General features: G+C 38.0%; 1 protein-coding gene across 2 annotated transcripts in view; it reads left to right on the top strand.

The window, feature by feature from the left end:
• Positions 1–25,774, top strand: part of EIF3H (eukaryotic translation initiation factor 3 subunit H) — a 122,931-nt gene that overhangs the window by 12,809 nt on the left and 84,348 nt on the right. The window contains exons 2-3 of one of the 2 annotated variants that reach the window (XM_025393666.1): positions 619–686; positions 841–972. In XM_025393666.1, coding sequence (XP_025249451.1) covers positions 645–686; positions 841–972 — 174 coding nt within the window. In that variant the 5' untranslated portion in view covers positions 619–644. Of the gene's footprint in view, positions 1–235; positions 687–840; positions 973–25,774 lie in introns of those variants that run through there. The other variant, XM_025393667.1, reaches the window with a different exon arrangement.

The following is a 25,774-nucleotide window of genomic DNA, read 5'->3' as shown; positions in this document are numbered from 1 at the left end:
CTATTTCATCAGTTCTGTATATATACTGATTGAATGAATAAACATTTCAAAAATAAGGGATAGGAAAAAAGTCATTTGGAAGTAGAAAAGAATGTTTTAAATTACTTATCTAAAATGGCTTCTTACAGTTGTCACATATTCTTTTAAGGACTTGAGATGTGTATTTCAGAGTAATGTGTCATAAATCAGCATGATTTTTAGAAAATATGTTCTGTATCATCCTTCAACAATACCTAAAATAACTTCTTTGGTACTTTACTCATGTAAATCTCTACATGAAACTAATAGCAGAAGGCTACTATTTCTGGTAATTCTGATAAAAGTTTCCATGTCTTAATTTCTGTATAATCTAAGTGGTTACAAGTAGCTATCTAAAATTACATAAAACAAGTTGAGCAATACTGGCTCACTGCTAATTAACAGAATAATGTCGGACAAAACACTCCTCAGTTTTCTAATATGCATAATGCGAGTTAGTACAGCACTTCATTGCGAGATCAGAAAGGAAAGCATTTTTACATAAGAGACACTACAGAAATAATGTGAACTGTAATGCTATTATGACCGTTTGCCTAATGGTGAATGATTAAACATTTAAAAAGTTTATTTTCATCTTAGATCATTCCATTGGAAAGAGGTCGAAAATGTACAGTAGGCATGCACAAAGGATAACGCCTGGAAATAAGGTAAAACTAGAGAAGAGGAGGGAGGCGGGGCCCAATTTTGGCTTCTCCTTCCATCTCCGCCCCTCGAATGCCGGCCTGCGAGTGACGTCACGCGAGACTTGTACTTCCGCTTCCGGTAACTCACGTTTCTCTTTCTTCCTGTCTGCCTGGAAAGATGGCGTCCCGCAAGGAAGGCACCGGCTCTACTGCCACCTCTTCCAGCTCCACCACCGGCGGAGCAGGGAAAGGCAAAGGCAAAGGCGGCTCCGGAGATTCAGCCGTGAAGCAAGTGCAGATAGATGGCCTCGTGAGTGCTGTTCCGTTTCCTCTGGCCCACGTGGGGAGCGCAGTTCCCAACCCCGTCCCACCAGCCGTACTTTTCAGCATTCTCTCCCCCGGGCTTGGTGTGGCTGGGCCAAAGTTTTTCCCTAGTACTTTTCTCTTTCATCTTCACTTTTTGTTCAGGAGAGGCGAGAACCTTCTCTTGTCTTCTAACGGGGCAGTTGGGGCTTCAGGAAGGGGACTGAGAATAGGGGTGTGAGTGACATGTTCCTGGGGTCTTGTTTCGAGATGCCCGGTGGGGGGATTTGGAGAAAGACTCCTGGAGACAAGCAGCTAACAAAGGTGTCGAGTAGGATTTAGGGACCTAGTAGGGCTCTGGGAAGGAGAGAGTAAGGAAACTCCACTGCTTTCCTGCTGGGATCTGACATCTATAACTTCCGAAGTGGAGGTGTACCTTGTAGCCCCTCTTTTGAGCCTGTACTTCGGCGCTTTATCTGAAACCGCATAATTTAAAATAGACTCTTTTGTAGTGTTCATTCTGAAAAACAAAAGAATATCAAAGAGAAGGGCCTTAGATGTGTTTAGTAGTTAAGGTTCGTGAACTAGGACATCCAAGGAAATTCTCGATAAGGAAATGGACTTAGCTGGCAAAAGGAAAATCTAGAATGAGAAATTTTATTTCTGTTGTTTCGAAGCAAAATGCATTTGTACGACGTTCTAGTTTTAAAAGCATCCTTCCTGCCTCTCTTTTTAAAAAGCATCCTCTCTTCTTTTGATTGTTTTTTAAAGGTTATTTCCTATTAATGCAGATCTTAGATATTTGTAATAAGGAAGTACTTTTAAATTCATGTGAAAATTGTAATTGCAAGGGGGTATTTTTAAGTGGAAACTATTGATAATTTAAACTCAGCGTATAACTGAATCAGTTGAACTGACTTAGTTAAACTGAATACCAAAGTGTAGCCTGGTGATTAAGAGCTCATTCAGTCTTCTAGGCTCTTCCACTTAACCAGCTCTGTGACTTTAGGCAAGTTAGCCTTTCCAAGCTTTGCTTTCCTCATCTGTCAAGTGGGAATGATAAGTATCTATATCATAGAGTTGTTTGGATTAAATGAAAAAATTTATGTGGTGACCTGTAGTACAATGTAATCATTTAATGTTAGTTATGGTTATTATTATGAGTTTAATGTCTGTGGTTAGCAGAGTTTGAAAGATGCAGGCAAGAGATTAACTTTGGAATGTTTTGTTCTAAATGCCACTTGTGTAATACTTTGAAAATGCAGACCGGGCGCGGTGGCTCAGGGCTGTAATCCCAGCACTTTGGGAGGCCGAGGCGGGTGGATCACGAGGTCAGGAGTTCGAGACCAGCCTGACCAACATGGTGAAACCCCGTCTCTACTAAAAATACAAAAATTAGCCGGGCATGCTGGCCAGCGCCTGTTATCCCAGCTACTCAGGAGGCTGAGGCAAGAGAATCACTTGAACCTGGGAGGCGGAGGTTGCAGTGAGCCGAGATCATGCCACTGCACTCCAGCCAGGGCAATAGAGCGAGACTGCGTCTCAAAAAACAAAAACAAAAACAAAAAACAGAAAAGAAAATGGAGTACTGTTTGGTCTGTGTACTGGCACTCTGGCTTTCCCTGGCTCATGGGAGGCAGATGTGTGTTCAGGAATAAATGACGTGTCTTTAGAGATTGCAAATCTCTAAAGTTAGTGGGTGAACTTAGATTACACTTGTTAAAATAAGTGCCACTTGGCCGGGTGCGGTGGCTCACGCCTGTAATCCCAGCACTTTGGGAAGCCAAGGCGGGTGGATTGCGAGGTCAGGCGATGGAAACTATCCTGGCTAACACGGTGAAACCCCTTCTCTACTAAAAGTACAAAAAATTAGCCGGGCGTGGTGGCGGGCGCCCGTAGTCCCAGCTACTTGGGAGGCTGAGGCAGGATAATGGCGTGAACCCGGGAGGCGGAGCTTGTAGTGAGCCGAGATCGCGCCACTGCACTCCAGCCTGGGTGACAGAGTGAGACTCCGTCTCAAAAACCAAAAAAATAAAAAAATAAAAAGAATAAAATAAGTACCACTTATACACTTGGGAAATGTTTATTTCTTAGAAACATATTTCTTATTAAATTTGCTATGTCACAACAGTACTCTTTGAATCACTTAGTTTCCAGAGTTGAAAAAGGCAACAGGTCGGTGGCATAAATCTATTTGGAGGTCATTTATTCAGCAAATATTTTAGGACATTCTTTTAAGTGCCAAATACTGTCTAACATAGGGCAGTGATAAAAGCACTTCCATAACAATGTCCTGGCAGCTTTAAGAGGGATTGTTGAATTAAAAAGAGACCTCTGCAGGTGGAGATGGACTGGATCACTTCAAGTTGCACAAATAGGCAGTGGGCTTAGGAAGGTTAAGAAACTGGTTCTGAATTTTGTGGTTTCACAAATTGCTTTTTTTTTTTTTTTATCAGCTCTCTCAGAATTGATTAATGCTAAGGAACCGATTAATCCTTCTCACAGGAGATTGGTTTATATACATGTAAATGTTGATTTACTCATTTACTGTGGAAGACATACCTTTTCAGTGGTGAAAATGCTCATATCTACCACCAAAAAGACCCTTTTTGATTACCAAAGCACCTTGGAAATCGGATAAAAAATCAGAAGCTTACTAGTGACTCCAAAATCAATCATAATAAGAACAGCTAAAGGATTATTTTACTTGAGGGTTATTTATATCCAGATTCTTGATGAACTTAGTGAATTATCTCTCATTCACAGTAGTGGGTACCTCTCTGCTTTTTTCTCCACCGGTTGGGTAGATATTAACAAAATAAATTCCGAACAAGTTTCCCTATCTTTGGACATCTGCTTTTCTGTCGTTTATATAATTTTAGGCAGCTAGATTATAATGCAGTTGCAAGGTTCTTTTATCTTGGTTGCTCATATTTTAATTGTGAATGTTTTCCAGTTACCATAAATCATGTAGGGAACATTGAAATGGTATGTTCTTTATGCCTTATACATTATTAGATACAAGGAGTACTGGTTACTCTAAATTTTATTAATGGATGATTGTACATGGAGTGACCAAGAATCATCCATCTTTAATACTGTCTCCACATGGATGTCTTATAAGTATACCTACCTTTGCCCAGATACAATTTAAAAAAACTCTTACACCCTCCCCTGCCCTCCCCTCCCCTCTCTCCCTCCCTCCCTCCCTACCTCTCTCTCTCTCTCTCTCTCTTTCTCTCTTTCTTTCTCTCTCTTTCTTTCTTTCATCTTGATTAACAGTGTTACTCCTAGGAAAGCGGTATTATATATTAGCCAAGAGAATCCTGAAGACAGACTTGGATTCAGATCTTTATTCCAGCAGTAAGCATGACCTTGGGGAAGTTATTAATTTTTCTAGGCCTCAGGTTTATCCTTTATAAAATGGGGATGATGATAATGTAGTAACTCATAAGGCTTGTGAGAATGAAATTCTGAAGTATTTAAAGTGTTTAGTACCTGTGTCGTCGTAAACAGTCAGATTACTGTCAGTGTCATTGCCACTCTCATCCTTATTAATGTTCCTCAAATCATTCCGAAAGCTAACTTTGCTAATGTAGATTAGAATTGTAGAAAGAGCACTGAACTGGTAATCAGGAGACGTGCGTTCCAGTCTGCAACCACCAGTAACTAACAACACTTCTATGATTGTTTTACTCCAAAGGTACATTTTCTCATCCACAAAATGATTGCCACTATCCCTATCAATTTTAATAGTTTATGATTTCTTTCTTTTGCTTTCATACCTAAATCCTGAGGGTTCTTACTGGTGTATGACCCCAGCCAATCACTATCCTTCCTTTTAGGCCACTTACTCCTCACCTTTTATGTTTCTTCCCTATCTGTGCATGTTGGAATGCCTCATGGTTTAGGTTTTGGCTTTTCTTTTAGTCTCTGCTTGACATAGGTAGTGTAATGAAGTTAATAAAAGTACATGCTCTGGAGCCAGACTGCTTCGGTTTGATTCCCAGCTCTGAAATTCGCTGGATGACATTGGGCAAGTCTTTGTGCCTCATTTTCCTCATCTGAATTGTTTTGAGACTTTAAATGGACTGAATATATGTCAATAAGTAGAACAATGTCTGGGACAGAATAAGTCACCATTTAGGTGTAGCTGCTGCTTTATTTGCAGTAATTATAGTAGTATTTTTTAAGGTATTCTTATCTGTGCTCATGGCTTTAAATATTATTTATGTGCTGGTAAGTCCCAGATTTATATTTCTGCCAGTAATGGCTCTTGAATGCTTCTCTTGATTACCCATTGCCTGTTTGATGTCACTATTTGGATGTCTCATAGGCATCTCGTGTTCAGCATGTCCAAAATAGAATTATAGACTTCTTGTTCTCCTTACTTTTCCATCACAGCACCCTGTATTTCTGTCTAGGATTTTCCGCAGCCTGTAACTATCTTGTTTGTTTTCTTCTTTGTTTTCTCCATCAGAATATATGCTACTGAGGGCAGGGACTATGCTTTTTCACCTGTTTTATCTCCAATGCTGAACCTGTTAATTGACAGAGTAGGGTAAATGAATGAGTATGTATTCCATTTTATTATTTATACTACTCCTAGTTTATGTTCTAGTATCTTATATAGCTTATTTTAATATTGTTTTCCCCTGCCCTCTTCAGTCTCTACCATTCATACTTTTATTAAAACGTTCATTTAATGTGAACATTCAGATTTTAACTTCTTTCCTTAGATGTTTGCAGTGACTTTCCATTGAATTTAAAGCCCACCAAAATGTTGTTCTTGTTTCTTGCATTTATGATCAGGTTTACTTCCTTTCTTTCCAAGCTTTGTAGGAACTGTAAATTCCAGCCACTCAGACTACTTGTTGTTTTCTTTAATAAGTCATGCTAAAGGCCAGGCATGGTGGCTCACGCCTGTAATCTCAGCACTTTGGGAGGCTGAGGCAGGTGTATCACGAGGTCAGGAGATCAAGACCATCCTGGTTAACATGGTGAAACCCCGTCTCTATTAAAAATACAAAAAATTAGCCGGGTGTGGTGGGCGCCTGTAGTCCCAGCTACTCTGGAGGCTGAGGCAGGAGGAGGGCATGAACCTGGGAGGCGGAGCTTGCAGTGAGCTGAGATCGTGCCACTGCACTCCAGCCTGGGCGACAGAGGGAGACTCCATCTCAAAATAAATAAATAAATAAATAAATAAAGTCATGCTAAAGACAGACCTAGATTCACATCCTTATTCAAGCAGTAAGCATGACCTTGCTTTTAGTTCATGAAGTTCTTTCTCTTTGAAATTCCTCTCTTTCATCATCACATATTGAATAAAAAATGTTGACTTAATCAACTTACTCTGTTTTTTAAAAAATCCTCCATATAGTTTAACTTGAATCTGTAGATGTATTCTGTTCTTCATTCATGTAACAAATATTTATTGATTGCCGACCATATGCCAGGTCTAGCTCTGCTACATGCTGGGATGTATTACAATAACCTATATGAGATATTATATAGGTGAGCAAGGTAGAGCACAGTCCCGACTCTCATGACCATTCTCAGCCATATGTAGATGTAGATGAACCCAGAGATTAGTCTCATCCTATGTTTAGCCTGATGTTTTAACACATTTCTTCCTTCCTGGCACATTGATAGTGGCCAAGACCAATTTTTCTTATATTCTTGAACCCTTCCTTTCCTATCTTAGACCTATTTCATCAATTCCTCTGTCTCTGTAATATAGCAGTCTCTCAGTATCCACAGGGAAACCAGGACCCCTGTGTATACAAAATCTGTACATACTGAAGTCTTACAATTGGCCATGTGGATCCCTGTGGAACTCACATATAGGAAAAGTTGGCCTTTCCTATATGCAAGGTTCACTCCCTGAACCTGTGCAGTTCAAGTCCATATTGTTTAAGGTCAACTGTATGTTCCCTTAGCACATAAACGTCATCAGGACTTTTCCATATTAAAATTTTCAGCATTGTCTCTTTTAGCTCCCTGTGTTCCATTTTTTTTTTGCCCTGACATTTTTTCCTCTTTAAGTTAATAGTTAAAGGACTATTCTATATTTGTAGTCTTTCATACTTTCTAAAACTCTATTGCTGTTAGAATCTGCCACCACAGACTTCCCAATTATTACTTTTTAAAGATTATTGATAACATCAGCAAAGAACTGTAAAGTACATCAAAATGTTATACATGGAAGACAGTGTCTAAACATCCAGTTACCCACTGTTCAACTTGAGAAATAGAACATAAGAAGTATCTTTGAAACCCCTTCCTCTTTTTCATCCCTTCCTCCAATCCCTTCTCCCCCTATATGAATCACTATTGGTGAGCTTTGTTTTAATGATTCTTTTGTGGCTTTACCACATGGAGTATTAAACAGTTTGATTGTTTTCACCTGTCTATATGAATAAATATGAATTAAATCATAGTTTATATTCTCCTGTGTTTTGAGTCTTGATATGTCTGTCTCACACCATGATTGGTAGGACTTAGGGATGCTCGTCGACAGTTATACTAAGTACCATAATGTCAAATTATTTTCCTAAGTATTTGTACCATTTCACATTTGTCCTAGCACTTTATGAGGAATCCCATTACTTCACATCTCTTTTATCTTTAGTATGGATAGATACCCATTTTTGTCAGTCCACTAAGTTGAAATGTTCTCTCTCAATAATCTTTTAATTGTCCATTCCAATAGACTTGTCAATGTGTCTCTTACTGTGTACCTTGCAAGAGTCAGTGCTTGGGTACTTCCTTGTGAAATGGGAGAATGGTTTAAACTGAAGGAACTTGATGGAAGGAACTCTCCAGAGGGCTTGTTTTCCAAATAAAAGTATCATTTGGAGGAGCAAAGTTATAAGCCTACCTAAGCATATCATAAAGCTGTTCAAAAGTAACTCAGAGCTAGTCTTGTGGATGGAAATGTAGTGCCTGAGTCACATTCTGCTTAAAGTTGTAACAAATACAGATGAGTTAAAAGAAAAAACCAAAAAAAAAAAAAACCAAAAAAAAAAACCAAAGATAAAGAAATGAAAGAATGGGTCTTCATTCTGTCAGGTGGTCTCATTGTTCCTAGACAAGATCAAGCTAATTCTTTCCATTAAACTTTTCATGTGGAACCCACTTTGTTCCTTAGAACATTTGAATTTTACCTTTCTTATGTTCATGAGACTCTTGCTATTCAAAGTATGATCCATGATCAGTAAGATGAGCAATGCTAGCTACACTTGAGTTTGTTAGAAATGCAGACATACAGTATCACAGAGTCTCAGACCCCTCTCCTGACCTACACAGTCAGGTGATTTATAGCATATTAATGTTTGAGAAGAAACATTGCTGTCTTCCTTTCTCTGAACTTTTTGATGACAGCTCCTATCATTCACCTTGGTATGTGATCCATACTGTTAGTATATTTCCCCCTTCTCATTGAGATAATAACCCTTTCGAAGGCTAAAATGTAAAACATTTGTCTCCTCCACAAGTCAGTGCTTGAAACTCATTGCTATTGAAATTTCTTACCTTTTAAATTTTGTTTTCCCCTTTATGTAAGTTATCTTATTAGATGCCTTATTCCCCTGGTTTTGTAAGTAAGGTAGAGTATGTTATTAATAAATGGAAAAGTGTGAGTTACATATACAGTCAACTCTCCATATCTGTGGGTTCTGAATCCAGCAATCTCACATCCATGGATTCAACCAACCATGAATCGAAAATACTAGGAAAAAACAATTAAAAATACAAATAACCAATACAGTATAATTATTTACATAACATTTATATTGTATTAAATGTTATACACAGTCTAGGGATGATATATAGGAAGATATGCCTAGGTTACATGCAATTACTAATACCATACCATTTTATATAAAGGACTTGAGCATCTGCAAATTGTGGTATCCAGTTTCGTCCTTGTTTCTGTCTAAAACTCTTTTTACTTGTTGCTTATTTCTTCACTAGAATATCAGTTTCCTGAGAGTGGCACCCACGTCAGATTTGTTCGCTGCAGTATTTCCAAGTATCTAGAATAGTACGTTGTGTATAGAAGGCACTCAGATGTTGTGAATGAATGAATATACTGCTGTTGTGTGGAAATTTTCTTGAAAATCAATCATTAAGAAACTGGATTAGTAAATGCTTTGTAGAAATTAATAGAGTGTTGGCGAGAAAAGAGCACACAGTTGAGGATAAACTAGTTAGCTTTCTGGGCTTGTTCGTATGTCTCCATCTTTTTGTTGATTTCTTATCTGTTTGAAAAATCACTAACATTAATTGAGCACCTATTATAAGACCCTGTACAGGGATGTTTGGTTAAACTTTGTGTTGTTTGGTTAAATTTTGTGTTAAATTTTAGATGTTGTGATCCTCACAATAACTTTGGGGATAAATGTTATTTCTACCTTACTTACCTGATGGTTATTCAAATCTAATGGAAAAATTTTGGTAGAAGTACTTTGTTGTTGTTTTTTTTTGAGACAGAGTTTTGCTCTTGTTGCCCAGGCTGGAGTGCAATGGTGCGATCTTGGGGACTGCAACCTCCGCCTCCCAGGTTCAAGCGATTCTCGTGCCTCAGCCTCCCAAGTAGCTGGGATTACAGGCATGCGCCACCACGCCTGGCTAACTTTTCGTATTTGTAGTAGAGACGGGATTTCGCCATGTTGGTCTGGCTGGTCTCGAACTCCTGGCCTCAGGTGACCCACCTACCTTGGCCTCCCAAAATGTTGGGATTACAGTCGTGAGCCACCGCAGTGGGCTGGTGGGAGTGCTTTGTGACCTGAATCCAGTAATGTGGATTTGTAATGCCAGGCTATCACATGTGTCACTGTAGAGTTTTTGTGATACTCTTAGGAAGTTAAAGAGACTAGACAACAGCTTGTTAAATTCTATTGAAATGGAAGCTTTTGTCTGAGATCCTGTTCTGAAGTAAAATATAGTTTGGCCTTTTAATGTTTTAACAGCAAAACAATTATATGACTCTTGGCCTCTTCTTTCAGTTTTCTGACTTGAGTGGTACATACGTAAGTTGTTTCACATGTGAGATAATTTTTTCAGTCAGATAATTTTTTCAGTCAGATAATTTGAAATCCTTTCAAGCACTAAAACTTGCATATTTTAGCTATTTTAATTATATGTCTTTCCGAATTGTAATACATAATTTTCTGCTGCTTTAGTCAGAGAATATTGAACACAACCTAACCATGTTTTGATTGCATAGTATTATCATTAAGAACATGTTATTGGGCCGGGCTCCTGCCTGTAATCCCAGCACTTTGGGAGGCTGAGGTGGGCGGATCACCTGAGGTCAGGAGTTTGAGACCAACCTGGCCAACATGGTGAAACCCTGTCTCTACTAAAAATACAAAATAAATTAGCCGGGTGTGATGGCGGATGCCTGTAATCCCAGCTACTCAGGAGGCTGAGGCAGGAGAATTGCTTGAACCCGGGAGGCAGAGGTTGCAGTGAGCCGAGATCACACCACTGCACTCCAGCCTGGACGACAGATGGAGACTGTCTCAAAAAAAAAAAAAAAAGAAAGAACATGTTATTGAACCAGACGAGACAGTAGATCTGTCAAGAAATCCCTTCAGGTAGCCTGTTACATCTATAATAAATGTCCCCCGTCGTTTAATTTTAGGTGCCTTGAGTAGTTTATATTTCTAGTTGGTGCTGCTTTTGGTTGTTGAATTTATCTGTTTCTTATCCCCTTGCTTTTCAGGTTTTTATTTGCTGTGAGTGAAAAACCAGTTATGCAGGATTATCTCTAACCTGAGTATTTGTGAGTGAGGATTAAATTCATTATGCAGTCTGACATTTTGATCGCTTAGTTATATTTTTTGCTTAGGCAAGTAAGATATTATTGCTTACAAATAGTGACTTTTTATAATAGAAAAATCATTTAGCATACATTGTTATATCTTGGTAGCTCCAGGAACTGGGCAGACTAGTATTATCTGGATTATACATGTGATTCTCCCACTCCAGGAAGCTGAATGGCTTTTCAAAGACATAGAGTGAATATATCCTAGAACTTGAATTCAGATCACATCCAGCCATCCTTGACTCATTTTCTTTTACATTTTATAGCAGCTTCATACACTTTAAGATCCCAGTAGTTGTTACGTGTTATGTGACAGGTACTGTTTTAAGTATTGTGTATTTATTAGGGCATTGAAGCAATACAACAACTCATTGATACATCCCTATTTTATCAATGAGGAGACGTCGGTACAAATAGTTTATGTGATTTCATTAATATCTAGTTGGAGGAAATAGAAGTTAAGGTGTGTACAGAATAGTTAATCTAGTGCTTCTTGTTTGAGCATTGGGAAATACATTTTTCAAAACTCAGGTGTCTTACAGACTTCTAACTTTAAAATGCATGAGAAAACAGATATTAGAATCTTTATGTTTAATAGTCAGTCATATTGTAAAAGATTTGTAGCTTTAAGAAGTCAATTTAGTAAATATTCTCAAGTTTGGAAAAATGCAACCTTAAATTGCTGAGTTCACATATTAAGATACTGGGGATCAATAGTAAAGAAAATCAGTATATTAAGGAGCATTGGGAAGAATACTGGTAGGTGTTCCTAAGTAAGGTAATTTACCTACATTAGGTAGGTGGTAATTCTTAGTCCATCTGACTTTTCCTTTTTTTTCCTTTGAGACAGAGTCTCGCTCTGTCGACCGGGCTGGAGTGCAGTGGCCCAATCTTGGCTCACTGCGATTTCCACCTCCCAGGTTCAAGTGATTCTCATGCTTCAGCCTCCCAAGTAGCTATGTGCCACCACACCCAGCTAATTTTTGTGTTTTTAGTAGAGATGGCGTGTTGCCATGTTGGCCAGACTGGTCTAGAACTTCTGGCCTCAAGCGATCCACCCACCCCGGCCTCCCAAAGTACTGAGATTATAGGGATGAGCCACCACACTGGGCCAGACTTTTCCATTTTTATGTTCCTCCCAAGATTTGGATAAACCTGCAAACATCCTGGGCCATTGGTCCTTTCCCTTAGGGTCAGACACTTTATTGAAATTCATTGCAGTTTGCTTTTTGACAGTGCTTACTTTGTGACATATATACTAGTGATGACAATCTGTCATTTGTTTCTTGTAGCTGTCTTCTTGGGTATAATTTAAGGCAGCATACACAGTACGTCTCATGGGGGAGATAACTTAAATCAGTTATGATCTCTAGGTTTGATATGAAACCTAGATATGTTTGATATGAAGATAGTGAATGACCTTTCTACTGTAATAAACAGAACCTGAATGGGTAATTTCTTACATTGTTGATATGATTTTTAGTAGTAGATATTGATTTTAATAGTTGGTAATAGTTACTGTTGAATTCCAAACTGGATGGTTTCCCAAGTAAGTGGAATACGATTAAAAAATTTTAACTTTAGTTGTTACAGCAAATCTGGCCTGGGTTTATATGGTTAACACCCCAAATATCTATTTAACATTAAAAGGTGTGGGTGTACTATAAGCATTTTTTATCTTTTGCCTTCTTGTCACTTTTTGCTTCACCTGGTTTCTGTATATGATAAATTCGGATCTTTTGTTCAATATCTCAGACTTCATTGGTTTGGCTGAGCAACTCCAGGTATTTTAAGTCTTGGCAGCAATGCTCTGGACTTGCAGCTCAGTCCTAACCCACACCTTGGAGAAAAAAGCCTCTACAAAGCATGAAGCTTTGAAAAGAATCTTTGCAAGTTCTTATTTTTGTGTAAAGATTTTCTTATTTTTACTTCAAGTCTACCATAGGTCATTTCTTAGATAAAAGCTCCTAATTTTAGCACTTACAGAAAACTTGGTTGCATTTGCTTTCTTTCCAAAATTAGTTTATAATTTTTTTGGTAAAATATTTAATTTATGGTACTTGGATGTTATTTTATTTGGCAGGGTTTTAGATAATATCTTAAAGAGAATATAGCTTCCTTTTTTGTAAACTACTACTGGTAGGTAGATCATTCTTTAAAATGGTTATATCCAGTAAAGATTAGGTTTAATAGCAAAGTGTAGTGTAATTTACTTGGCTGTTTGATGACAAACTGTACTTGTTTCATCAAAACTGAAAGGGCTGAAGTGGATACTTAAATTTGCTGGACTAGTATGCCATATTCTTGATAATGTTGGTACCATGCTAAGGCATAGAAGAAAAAAAATTGGATTCAGGAAAAGTAGTGATAACTCAGTATTAACTTAGTCAAAAAATATGTATTTTTAATCCTTTGAGTCTTTGACCCTTTAAACATCAGCTGCATTTTGGCATAAAATTTTAAGATTTTCTTAATAGTACCTAAACTAGCACTTAAGTGCCACAGATGTTTGTTGTATCTTGAAGGCTTACTATGAATTTTTTTAAAAATACTTTTTATATTTCCACCTCTCCCCGTCACCATCTAATTTTATTTCCTGTCCATTAGTGATACCACTGTCTACCCAAGTCATGCAGGCTTCTGGTATCGTCTTTGACTGTTTCTTGAGGTTTTCCTAAGATCACTTACTTAGTTCTTTGAGTTTATAACTACATTGTCTGTACTGTTCAGTTCTTGCTGCCTTTCTCAACTATCACCAAAGCCTGTATAACTGGTCTTAACAGCTTTTATTTTGTACTTGTACAGTGCTGCTAAGTTATCTTCTCAATGGACAGCTGTAGTCCTAAAACTCAACCCTTTGGAAAATCACTATTACACACAAAATAAAATCAAACTTTAATTCCCAACTTATTATTTATATATGTGTGTATGTGTGTATGTGCGTGTGTGTGTGCGTGTGTGTATATATGTATGTATGTATTTTTGAGATGGTATTGCTCTGTCGCCCAGGCTGGAGTGCAGTGGTGTGATCTCGGCTCACTGCAGCCTCTACCTCCTGGACTCAAGCAATCCTCCCACCTCAGCCTCCTTAGTAGCTGGGACTATAGGTGCATGTTACCACACCTAGCTAATTTTTGTTTTTGTTTTCTATTTTTAGTAGAGGTAGGATTTCGCCATGTTGGCCAGGCTAGTCTTGAACTCCTGGCCTCGAATGATTCTCCTGCCTCAGCCTCCCAAAGTGCTGGGATTATAGGCATGAGCCACTGTGCCTGGCCTATTATTGTTTTTTGAGGCAGGATCTCGCTGTGTTGCCCAGACTGGAGTGTAGTGGTGTGGTCGTGGCTTACAGCAGCTTTACACTCCTGGGCTTGAGTGATCCTCCTCCTCAGCCTTCTAGTAACTGGGACTACAGGTGTGGGCAACTTGCCTGGCTAGTTTTTTTATTATTCTTTTGTAGAGATGGGGCATCTCTATATTGATCAGGCTGGTTTTGAACTCCTGGCCTTAAGGTGATCCTCCTGCCTTGGCCTCCTGAAGCGCTAGTATTACAGGTGTGAGCCACCACCACCTGGCCTTGCCTGCCACCTTTTGTTTTCATCCTCCAAACGAAGACTTGTAGATGGTGTTTTTAAGTGTGGTTTACTGGTAGCCTTTAAAACAAAATAGAAATATTTTCCTTTTGGAGAGAAGAAAACTCCCATTTTACATTTTACACAGAAATGCATCAGCTTCGTTTTCATTCTGAAGGCCCTCTTGACCAGAAAGAAGATGAATAACCACCTTGTGGACTTACTCTGGTGCGCTTTTTATACAGGAAAATGGAAACCCTTTTAATTTATTAAGGCTGTTTAAACACAACCATTAAACTGGTAATACATAACTATGGCACACAAATCAAAGACAAAGTAAAAGTATATAGTGAAAAGAAACTCTCACTGTCATCCCTGTCTTCCAACCACCCTCTTCCCAGAGGCAATCATAGTTACTTTTCACGTGTTTCCTTCTGCATCAGGAGGCAGGAACAAATTATAATGAGAGTGCCCCCAAATCACCTAAAGTCCTGCCTTCTATTTAAGCAGTGGCCAGTGCTCCTGAATGTAATAAACTTGATTGTAACAAACTTAGAATGTGTTAGAAGGTAGATAGTTCATAACAATTCTGAACAGTTTTTTTGTTTTATGAGAAAGGAAATGAATTTTGTTTCAGCTAAGCTTTTTAATCACTCATTTTATTTTAGAAAAATTACCAACCAGGCATATGTGGGAAAATTTGCAGGTTGCTTATATATATTGAATTGGTAAAGCAGAAACTTATAAATTAAACATCTTATCAGTTAATTCTTAATTATGATTGTATATTTGTACATTTGATTGTATCATTATACTTATGTGTGACTAATTTTTATGAGATTGTTACCATTCTTTTGAATTTCTTGAGGCTAAATTCTCTATCTTCTCTTTTTCCCAACAATTATTAGTTGATTTAACTTTAAAAATGTGGACCGTCAGTGAGCATTAGATCCAAGAGAATAATAATGAATTATGCCCTTTCAAACTGAAATATTATAGAGGTTGATATTGATTAAGTGTATTGGAGCATTGTAACTAATCCCATATGTGTCAGAAGCAAAAAATCTTTTTTTCCCCCCTATTGAAGTAACTTAAATTTCTTTCACATCAAAACTTAACAGCAGTGATTTAAATCCCATTTATTGTTTGACTCAGCCAGTTATGAAATGGAACCCTATCCCACTTGAGCCATAAAATGTGTTAAATTTAAGACTAATGCAGCTTTCTGCTTTTTGAATTTACATTTTGGCAATAACTACCATCTTTGTTCAGTGTTAGAAAAAATGATCTAGGCTTAACCAAATAAGAAAACTGCCAAGTTCACGATCAGTCAGTGAAAGAAGCCAGAATTAAATGAAAGTCTAGATACTGACTTTGCAGAATATGCTAAAGGGAGATTTTACAGCATTACAGTTTCTTTGAGAATAAAAATCTTCTACAGCAATAGCTGTTCTTTGACTGTGATTGATGTGAGAAATTCAGGCTGTGGGACTTACCTCCCAGAAGCTACAAAACTGTAATAAAGCCAAGTAGGAATTGTGCATCCTGTCTGACCTCTTCTTCAACTAGGCAGTGACTGGTACAGTTTGAGCTTTGTCTTTTTTATTTCAGACTTTTAAGAAACTTATGGACTGTACTTTGTCTTTAATGATGTTTTAAGGGAAAATTACATACGGATAAACACACACGTATACAGAATATTTTGAGTAAATTTAATTGAACTCTTGACTTTTTAATGCAGATTTAAAGCATCTTGTTGTAAAACTTTGTGGTATGGGTTGTTATAAGGATAGCGTGTCCAGGTGATTGATGTGTCTTAAAAAAAATGGAAGTTTGGCATCAGTTGGGTTAATAAGTTATAATTCACCTCTTATTAGGCTGAAAAAAGCTTCTCTGAGGAATGAACTGTAAACATTCTGGGGAGAGAAGTGTCTGTACCATAAGGGTAACTAGGCATATTTTAGTCACTGAATGTTCCTTGGATGGACAGATGGATAGATGAATGAATGAGAATAGGTGAAATATGACAATTCTAAAAAAAAGATAGAAAAAAATTAAAGAAATCAGACTCGATGATTCTAAAAAATAAAAAGGGAGAAAAAAGAGAAGAGGTGAAATGTTTGTTTTAATAGTTGTTATAATAGTAGCTAACATTTACTGAAGACTTACTAGTAATTGTGTGCTGGGTAGTTTGAGTGTATTATTTTTTAATTTTTGCAACAGTGCTTGAGATTGGTACTGTCTTTATCTCTGTAGGAGGAAGGTGTCGCCAGGGTAGATAAGGTAACTTACCTAAGGCCACAGAGCTGGCACTCAAACTGTATTTTGGATTCTGGTTCCCAGCTCCTCAACCACTATGCTATAGGATTTTTCTGTTTGTGTAGACTACAGGGTTGGGGAGTCAGTCACATTGGTGTATACATTCATAAGAATTCATGTTTAAGCTTTTACTAAAGTTTTTTTTCTTTTACTGAAACATTACATTTTTACAAAGAAATAAAGATTTCTGGAATTACTGTGTACTAGACAACAAATGGAAGACAGCAGTGAGAGGTTTGAATGTTGGGGTTTCAGCTGGGCTTACTCACTGAATAAATAAATCACTGTCTTATAGAAGTTGTGATTCAAAGTGGGCCCTGCTGCTGAAACAATTTTTTTTTTTTTTTTTTTTTTACCATTCTTAAAAATACAATGTTCAGAATAGAATTGGAGCTAAGGGAGTTGTGATTTGACCTCAGTGGAGGGTATGCCTGTCAACTCCTATAGAAGCAGCAGGAGTGGCAGAGAAAACTATTTCTTACTCTCTTCTCAACAATTGCCACAGTCTTATGCTACTGGGCATACAGTTACATAAGTGCTTGATATTACACAGTTTGGAGCTCACGTCCATTGTGTTCATGTATTTTGAGAGACTTCGTGACATAAATGTGTTTGATTCTGTAGTCTAAATGCTCAATTTTGGGAGTTGGGAAAGAACTGTTTACCTGCTTAATGTTACAGATTCTGTAAACCAGTGCTATTCAAAGTACGAGGAATGGTTTGGGAACACTGGCCTGCACAGAATAAACACAGGGTTAAGACTGAGTGTTTAGAAACTTTTATTATAGTAGTTTGACACTGCTGTGATATCCAAGTGATATCCCTGGACTTGTGTGTGTGTGGTTTTTTTTTTTTTTTTTTTTTTAATTTTCATCTTTCTAGTAAGTAATTTTTATTGTAATTTACTAAAGTATTGGTCTGTGATAGATTGGGGGAAAATGGGTTCTTCACCTCTGATAACTTGAGAAGCATTGTTGTAAACTATTTTCGTGTCTGTTTTGGCTAATAGCATCTTTCTGTAACCAGAGTTGCTGAGACCAGCTCTGTCAGGGAGACCCTAACCCAGTGGTGCTAGAGGAATTAGACACACATGCAGAAACATGGAGTGTGGAGTGGGAAATCAGGGGTCTCACAGCCTTCAGAGCTGAGAACCCAGAACAGAGATTTACCCACATATTTATTGACAGCAAGCCAGTGATAAACATTGTTTCTATGGGTTATAGATTAACTAAAAGTGTTCCTTAAGGGAAATAAAGGGATGGGCAGAAATAAAGGGATGGCTCTGGCTAGTTATCTGCAGCAGGAGCATGTCCTTAAGGCACAGATCGGTCATGCTGTTGTTTGTGGTCTAAGAACGCCTTAAGGGGTTTTCCGCCCTGGGTGGTCCAGGTATTCTTTGCTGTCATTCCAGTAAACTGTAAACTGACTACCTTCCAGTGTGGCATCAAGGCCATCAGAAGCATGTCACAGTGCTGCAGAAGTTTTGTTTATGGCCAGTTTTGGGGCCAGTTTATGGCCAGATTTTGGGGCCTATTCCCAGCAAGAGTAATAATTTAAGAATTTAATTGAACTGTATTTAAAATAGTATTGTGACCACTGAATACCATTAGATTTACTTAATTTTTAAATTAGTTTTAGTGGTAAAACATTTTAATAATTCAGTGTTTTCGAATACTGTGAACTGTTTAAAAAGATCAACAGGTTGTAACCTCAGCATTCCGTAGCTCAGCTTTATAAAGCAGGCTTAAAAATGATAGGTGGTATGGTTCTAACAGTTTAAAGTTACTTCTGTCCCTAATTATTTTAGTAGGGCTTTTCAGCAGATCCTTATCGTGTCTGTTACAAAGATGATGGGAAGCCTGCTTTTCCTGGTGAAGGTTTATTGTAATAAATTTGGACAAATTGTTCAATTGTTGAAGCATAGGTTAGGCTTCTCTTAAACAGGCCTCTCTGCTTGTTGAAAACCAGGCCAGATGTTAGTTACCTCTTTAAGTTGATGGTGTGTGTATGTGTGCATATTTTCTGGCAATTTGTATATGTGTGTGCAGTGATATTCACAGAGTTAAAGAGGAGTCAGGTTAACAAGAGATGAGAATTTAAAATCAGCAGGTGCTTTGGCTTGTAGTGTGTGGGCTTCTTTTTCTTATCCTTTCAAGTCTTAACTGCTTCATTCAGCTCATATTTTACAGATGTAAAGGGACCTGTTAAAATCAAGATATATTATGTCTCCATCATTGTCAACCTCAGTAGCACTGTCAGAAAAAAATGAAACATTAGTTTGTTCTATTTTGTGAAACTCCACATAGCAAATCACAGTTATTGCTGTATTTTAAAAATCTTTTTCCTTAGTTTTTTTATTTGATGCTTTTTGAATTAAAAACAAACACATGCTCAATTCTATTATAACTAAAATACAGATATATAAAGGAACAAGTATGTCCGTCCATACCCATTCTTCTTTTTTTTTTTTGAGATGGAGCCTCACTCTGGAGTCGCCCAGGCTGGAGTGTAATGGCGTGATCTCGGCTCACTGCAACCTCCTCTTCCTGGGTTCAAGTGATTCTCCTGCCTCAGCCTACAGAGTAGCTGGGACTACTGGTGCACACCACCAGGCCTGGCTAATTTTGTGTGTGTTAGTAGAGATGGGGTTTTACCATGTTGCCCAGGCTGGTCTTGAATTTCTGAGCTCAGGCAGTCTGCCCAATTGGACCTTCCAAAGTGCTAGGATTACAGGCATGAGCCACCCACATCCTGCATCATTCTTCTTCATTCAAACACATAACTACATGTAGGTAGTAAGTTTTTATTACCGTTAATTTTTTTTTTTTTTTTTTTGGTTGAGACAGAGTCTTGCTCTGTCGCCCAGGCTAGAGTACAGTGGCGGGATCTCGGCTCTCTGCAGCCTCCGCCTCCCAGGTTCAAGTGATTCTCCTGCATTCAGCTTCCGGCGCAGCTGGGGTTACAGGTGCCAGCCATCATGCCCGGCCAATATTTTGTATTTTTAGTAGAGATGGGTTTCACCATGTTGGTCAGACTGGTCTGGAACTCCTGACCTCAGGTAATCGGCCCGTGTCAGCCTCCCAGAGTGCTGGAATTACAGGCACCAGCCACTGCACTCGGCCCTATTAATTTTTAAAACTTTCTTTTTGGGTTATGGGCTTTTTTGGGAATTTGAAGAATGACAAAGTCTCCCCCCCCCCCCAGGGAAATGCCTTCAAGTACACATATAGAAAATATTGCTGATGATTTTAAGAGGTTCATAGATCTTTTCGAGCACATATCTGCCCTTCAGGTTTGAATGTTTGCTTTTAGGGCTTGCATACTTTGAGAAGTACGCTTTTTGATATAGAATATTGGGTAGTGTGAATTTAAAAAAAAATCATGTCTTTTTGGGCAGGGGGATGGTAAGTATTTTAACGTTTTCCAGTTTCTCTGAATTTGTTTTACATAAGCAGGCTTTTCTAGGAACAAATTATCTATGGTCTAAATAATCTCATTAAATTCTGAAATACTGTAAACAGGAAAATTCTAAGTAGCATACTTTGTCTTCTACAATAATACAATTTATTTTTGGTGACCTAGGTTTATTAAAAACAGTCAATAGATATTTTATATTATACATAATAGGTGGGGTTGTAGTTGTGGTTTTTAGCTTAGCTCTTTGGGTATTATAGCATCTCAGGGGATCTTTGAATTCTGAAATTGAGAGTAAAATTGGGAGTCAGCGCATGTATGAATTGTTTCTTCATCAGACTTTTAAAGTGTGTATGATTTTGCTCAGTTACGGTATTATTTATACACAACAAATTCCACTTTTTTTTTTTTTTTTTTTTGGTGAGACGGAGTCTCGCTCTGTCGCCCAGGCTGGAGTGCAAAGGTGCAACCTCCACCTCCCCGGTTCAAGCGATTCGTCTGCCTCAGCCTCCCAAGTAGCTGGAACTATAGGCACGTGCCACCACGCACAGATAATTTTTTTGTATTTTCTGTAGAGATGGGGTTTCACTGTGTTAGTCAGGATGGTCTCAATCTCCTGTCCCCGTGATCCTCTGGCCTCAGCCTCCCGAAGTGCTGGGATTACAGGCATGAGCCCCTGCGCCTGGCAATTCCACTCATTTTAAATGCACAGTTGGATGAACTTTAGTAATTGTAAACAATTGCTTAACTGCTACCACAATCAAGATGTATTAATAGAATAGTTTCCCACTTGGAGAGTTTCCTGGTATCCTTCTGCAGTCGGTATTTGCCTTCTCACCTTGGCCCTAGGCAACCACTTATCTGTCAGCTTCCTGTTACTATTGTTTTGCCTTTTCTAGAATTTCATATAAATGAAATTATATGTGTAGTACATAACATTTTGTTTAACTTCTTTCACTTGGTATGTTTTTGAGATTCCTTCCTGTTTTGTCTATTGATATTTTATTCCTTTTTATTGTTGAGTATAATTCCATAGAACAGATATACGGGTTGAACATCCCTAATTGGAAAATCCAGAATTTGAAAAGTTCCAAACTGTGAAACTTTTTCAGCGCTGACATGATGCCACATTGGAAAATTCTATACCTCACTTCATGTGATGGATCGTTGTCAAAACACAGGTGCACACCACACAGTTTATTCGGGATCTCCAAGGGGAAAGAGACCCTCCCAGTCTCCTTCAGCTATGTTACGAAGTTTTTTTTTTTTCCTGTATGCCCAGATTGCCCCCTGCAAGCGTACCTGCAGAGCATGATAAAGTGGGGGCTTGATACATCAACAGCAGATTCCCCATGATGATCCACATGGGGCCAAGATGACCTATCTGCATTACTCACTGTGTGGTGGTGGTGGTGGTGGTGTTTTTGCTTATTCTCTGCCCTGTGGTGTAAAGATAGGGTTGAAAATGCAAATATTCCAAAATCTGGAACACGTGTGGTCCCAAGCGTTTTGGGTGAGGGATATTCAACCTGTGCTGCAGTTTATTTATTCATCTGCATTTGGTGGTTTGGGTTGCTTCCAGTTTTTTAGCTCTTATGAATGTCTACCATGAACATTTGTATGTTTTTATGTCTTTGGATGTTTTTATTTCTCTTGGGTAGATTCCTGGGACTAGGTATAGTCATTTGGTGCGTTTATGTTTAGCTAATAAGATATTGTAGTTACTGTTTTCTGCTTCCACACTAGCAATTTTCATAGAGTTGACGCTTTTTAGAAAGGTCTCACTTTCTACTTTCGTGGCTCACACAAGTTCAAAACTCCATATCCTGGCCCAAGAACAGATTGGATTATTACTCGGCTCCTGGATTTTGCTGATTGTGTCTAGTCTGATGTATTTTGGGGTGTGACAGCATCAATTTGCAGGTCCTGAAAGTCCCATATGTTTCTTAAATCATTTTCTTTTTACCTCTGAACTTTATTGGAGTTGCAGCCTTTATTAGAGGAATTCTGGTGTTAGCTTCATAGAGATGCCTACTAGGTAAAGATTGACCCTGACCTTGGCATCAGGAATATGCATATTGCTAATTGAAAGCTATGGTAACTTTTCCTGAAAGGGTTTTACTAGTATATTGTATTTTATAATTCATTAACAAAACATAAATGAAATTGGTAGTTTTGAATTACTTAATGTTATTTTAAGATATAACTATTCCTGCTTGTCATGGTGGCTCACGCCTGTAATCCCAGCGTTTTTGGAGGCCCCGGGCGGGTGGATCACTTGAGGCCAGGAGTATGAGACCAGCCTGGCCAATATGGTGAAACCCTGTCTCCCCTAAAAATATGAAACAAACTTAGCTGGGTGTGGTGGCAGGCACCTGTAATTCCAGCTACTAGGGAGACTGAGGCAGGAGAATCGCTTGTACCTGGGAGGCAGAAGTTGCAGTGAGTTGGGATCGTGCCACTGCCCTCCAGCCTGGGTGACAGAGCGAGATCCTGTCTCGAAAACACACAACTTTATGCCAGTAAGTGGGGCTATTATTTATCTAACAGTTCCTTTAGTAAAAATGTGAATGTGTATCACTCCCACGCTAGTGCTTATCCGTCTAGAGACCTTTTTCTTCCCCTAAAATACAACTTGTGTGCTTTATGAAATGTAAATATTAGCATTTTTATTTAAAAGATTAAAAATCCATAGTCATCAAGTATTCTCTTCTCCCAAGTTTTCCTAGGGCTGATGGCTTGTTCTTCAGTTCTCTGGTCGGGTATCCTCTCAGAAGCCCTTCCTGGATTCCTCTCAGTTAAGGCTGCCTCCCTGCCCCTCCTCGTTACATTTCTCCTTTTCTTCTTAGCAATTTCCACAATCTGTAATCACATTAATTTTCCTAATTGTCATTCTAGAATAGTGGTTCCTAAAGTGTGAGGATCTTGGACACCCTTTTAGAGAGTCTCCAAGGTCAAAACTTATTTTCATAATAACACATAATTTGTCATTTTAACTCTCATTCTTTCACGACTGTTTGATGGAGGTTTCCAGATGCTACATGATGTGTGTGATATCATAAAGGATTGACTGCAAGAACAGATATGATTATCCATCTGTTTTCTATTAAACCAGATATTAAAAAGATTTACAAAAATGTAAAACTACGTCTCTCCTCTCCTGGATTAAATTGTTTTTTGAAAATGTAAATTTTTTACAAAAATGTGAAACGTTGTTGTTCTTATATCCTGATAAAATTACCTTGTTTTATAAAATATTTTTTCATTAAAACATAGTTTATATTAGCATGTAATGCATTTATTTTTATTTTTTTTCAAAACTTCCAATGGAAGTTATTTTTAAGAGAAATAAATATTTCAGACATTTCTTGGTCTGAATTTCTGATATGCAGATATCAATGTATAAGATTTTTGAGGGGTCCATGAAAATTTTAGGGATTTTTAAAATGTTTTAAGAGTTTTTTTTTTTTTTTTAATTTTAAAGGGCCTTGAAATAACATGAAATATCTTTAGTCTTTGTTCTTGTTCCTGTCACACTGTTCCCCAAACCTTTAGGATTTCCTGAGTGATAGGACTGTCTTTTATTCGTAATGCTTCCCCTTTGGTCACACCTGAGTTAATGCTGATGAGATGGTTTGGGTCAAGCCCCTCAGGATGGGGCTAGTCACCCAAAAGAGCAAGTGATTAGCGGGTTGGAACCTTCAGCCCCACTGACCTCTGGAAAGGAGGGTAGCTGGGCTGGAGATTAAGCTCCATCCATTAAGCTCTGTAAAAATTCTTGTACAAGATTTGATGAGCTTTTGGGTTTCCAAACACTTGAAGGAGCTGGGAGGATGAAGGCCCAGAGAAGCTCTGCCCCCTAACCTCAAATACTTTGTCCTGTGCATCTCTTCATCTGGCTTTTCATTTGTATCCTTTGTCATGTCCTTTATAATAAACTGATAAATGCAAGTAAAGTGTTTCTCTGAATTCTGTGAGTCATTCTAGCAAATTATTGAATCTGAGGAGGGTTTTGTGGGAACTCCCGATTTATCGCTGGTTGGTCAGATGTACTGGAGGCCTGGATTTGGAATTGGCATCTGAAGTGAGGGCAGTCTTGTAGGACTGTGCCCTTAACTTTTGGAATCTGACACTAACTTCAGGAAGATAGTGTCAAAAATTGAATTAAATTGTAAGATACCCAGCTGGTGTTTGGCGAATTGAAGAATAACATGGTATAGAAAGAACCCACACATCTGGTGTCAGCAGTTGTGTGAGAGTAAAGAGAAACAGTGTGTTTGAGACTTGCTGTTCTAAAAAATATGAGCCCCATGAAAGTAAGACCTATGTGTTTGATTTAGTTTCATATTTCCAGGGCCTGGCAGAGGTGACTGATCTGAAAAGTCACTCAGTAAATATCTAAGTGAATGAATGAATGAATGAATGAATGAAGGAATGAAAGAAGTCAAAATAACAGAAGCCTAGTGATTCTATGCAGAAAGATTTCAAATCTTTCTGTAGTTACTGGTCTATGCAGACATTATGTTTGATGGGAAATTATTCTAGTTCATCAAAAAACTATAATATTTATTTTGGTCAAATTTGAACTGTTCCCTGCCATGGAACTGAGTCTTTGATATGATTTTGATAGGGAGGTCTTAGAGATTCTGTTAAATCTTTTCCTTTAGGAAGGATGGAAGATTTTACCTGCCATTCTTAACTCTTCTAAATTTTAGATTTATTGAATTAATAGTGTTATTTATTTGGCTATTTTAGATTGGCATTTGTATTTTATCCTATAATACAGAGAATACTTGTCAGAGAAGTTAAATCCTTTCTTGCTTTTAGATTTTCGGGCAAAAGTCTAAAAATCTAATCTAATAGGTTTAGATTTTTAGATTTAAAAATCTAAAATCTAATAGGTTTTCTTTTCTTTTTCTTTTTTTTTTTTTAAAGCCAGACACTTTAAAAAATAGCTTTGTGTTCATTAGAGATTGCGTAATAGTCTGCTTTGCTTTTTCAAATAGTCTCACTGAATAATGAACAATAGTAGAAAACTGTTCCCTTCAGGGTAATTTCAGCAGACAGGACATCTGTTTACTGTCTTGCAGGTTGGGATTCCTTGAAGATCTGCCCAACTTGAGACTGTGTAAACTTCAGAAATCTGGGAAACGGTTTGAGAGGCAACTGACCTAATCAGAGAACAATACTTACTGTTTAGGACACATAGAGTACGTTAAGCATTTAGACCCAGAACGTGACAAAGTTTCAGAAGGTGTAGAAGAATTTGATGAGTTAGGTTTCTACTGGCAAGTTTGCTTCTGTCCCTTGAGGCATAATTCATAGTAGAATCCTCATTTACCCACTAATTTATAGGATAAACAAATCTAGTCAGCAACGGTTTATAACAGTCTTAGATATGGGGTCAGATCCTAAGGTGTCTTACTGTGCTGCAGAAAGCGTGAATATTTCAAGATGGGTTGCTGGTATTACCTTCCCTCTTGTTTATATGTTGTAGAGATTCTTCCAAGTACGGCTTGAATTCCTCTTATTAGGGTGATATTTATAAACAACATATTCACTTTTGGGTCTGTATTTCTCAGTGCCTTCACTTTTCAGCACCCCACGAAGTCTTAAAACAGAGGAAAGGAAATTGGGGTTTGACCAGCAGTGTATTTTTTTTTTTTTTTTTTTTT

The sequence above is a fragment of the Theropithecus gelada genome, chromosome 8 (genome assembly GCF_003255815.1).
Source record: "Theropithecus gelada isolate Dixy chromosome 8, Tgel_1.0, whole genome shotgun sequence".
Lineage (NCBI taxonomy): Eukaryota > Metazoa > Chordata > Mammalia > Primates > Cercopithecidae > Theropithecus > Theropithecus gelada.
Note: the sequence above shows the minus strand (reverse complement) of the source record. Positions and strands in the feature narration are given on the sequence as shown.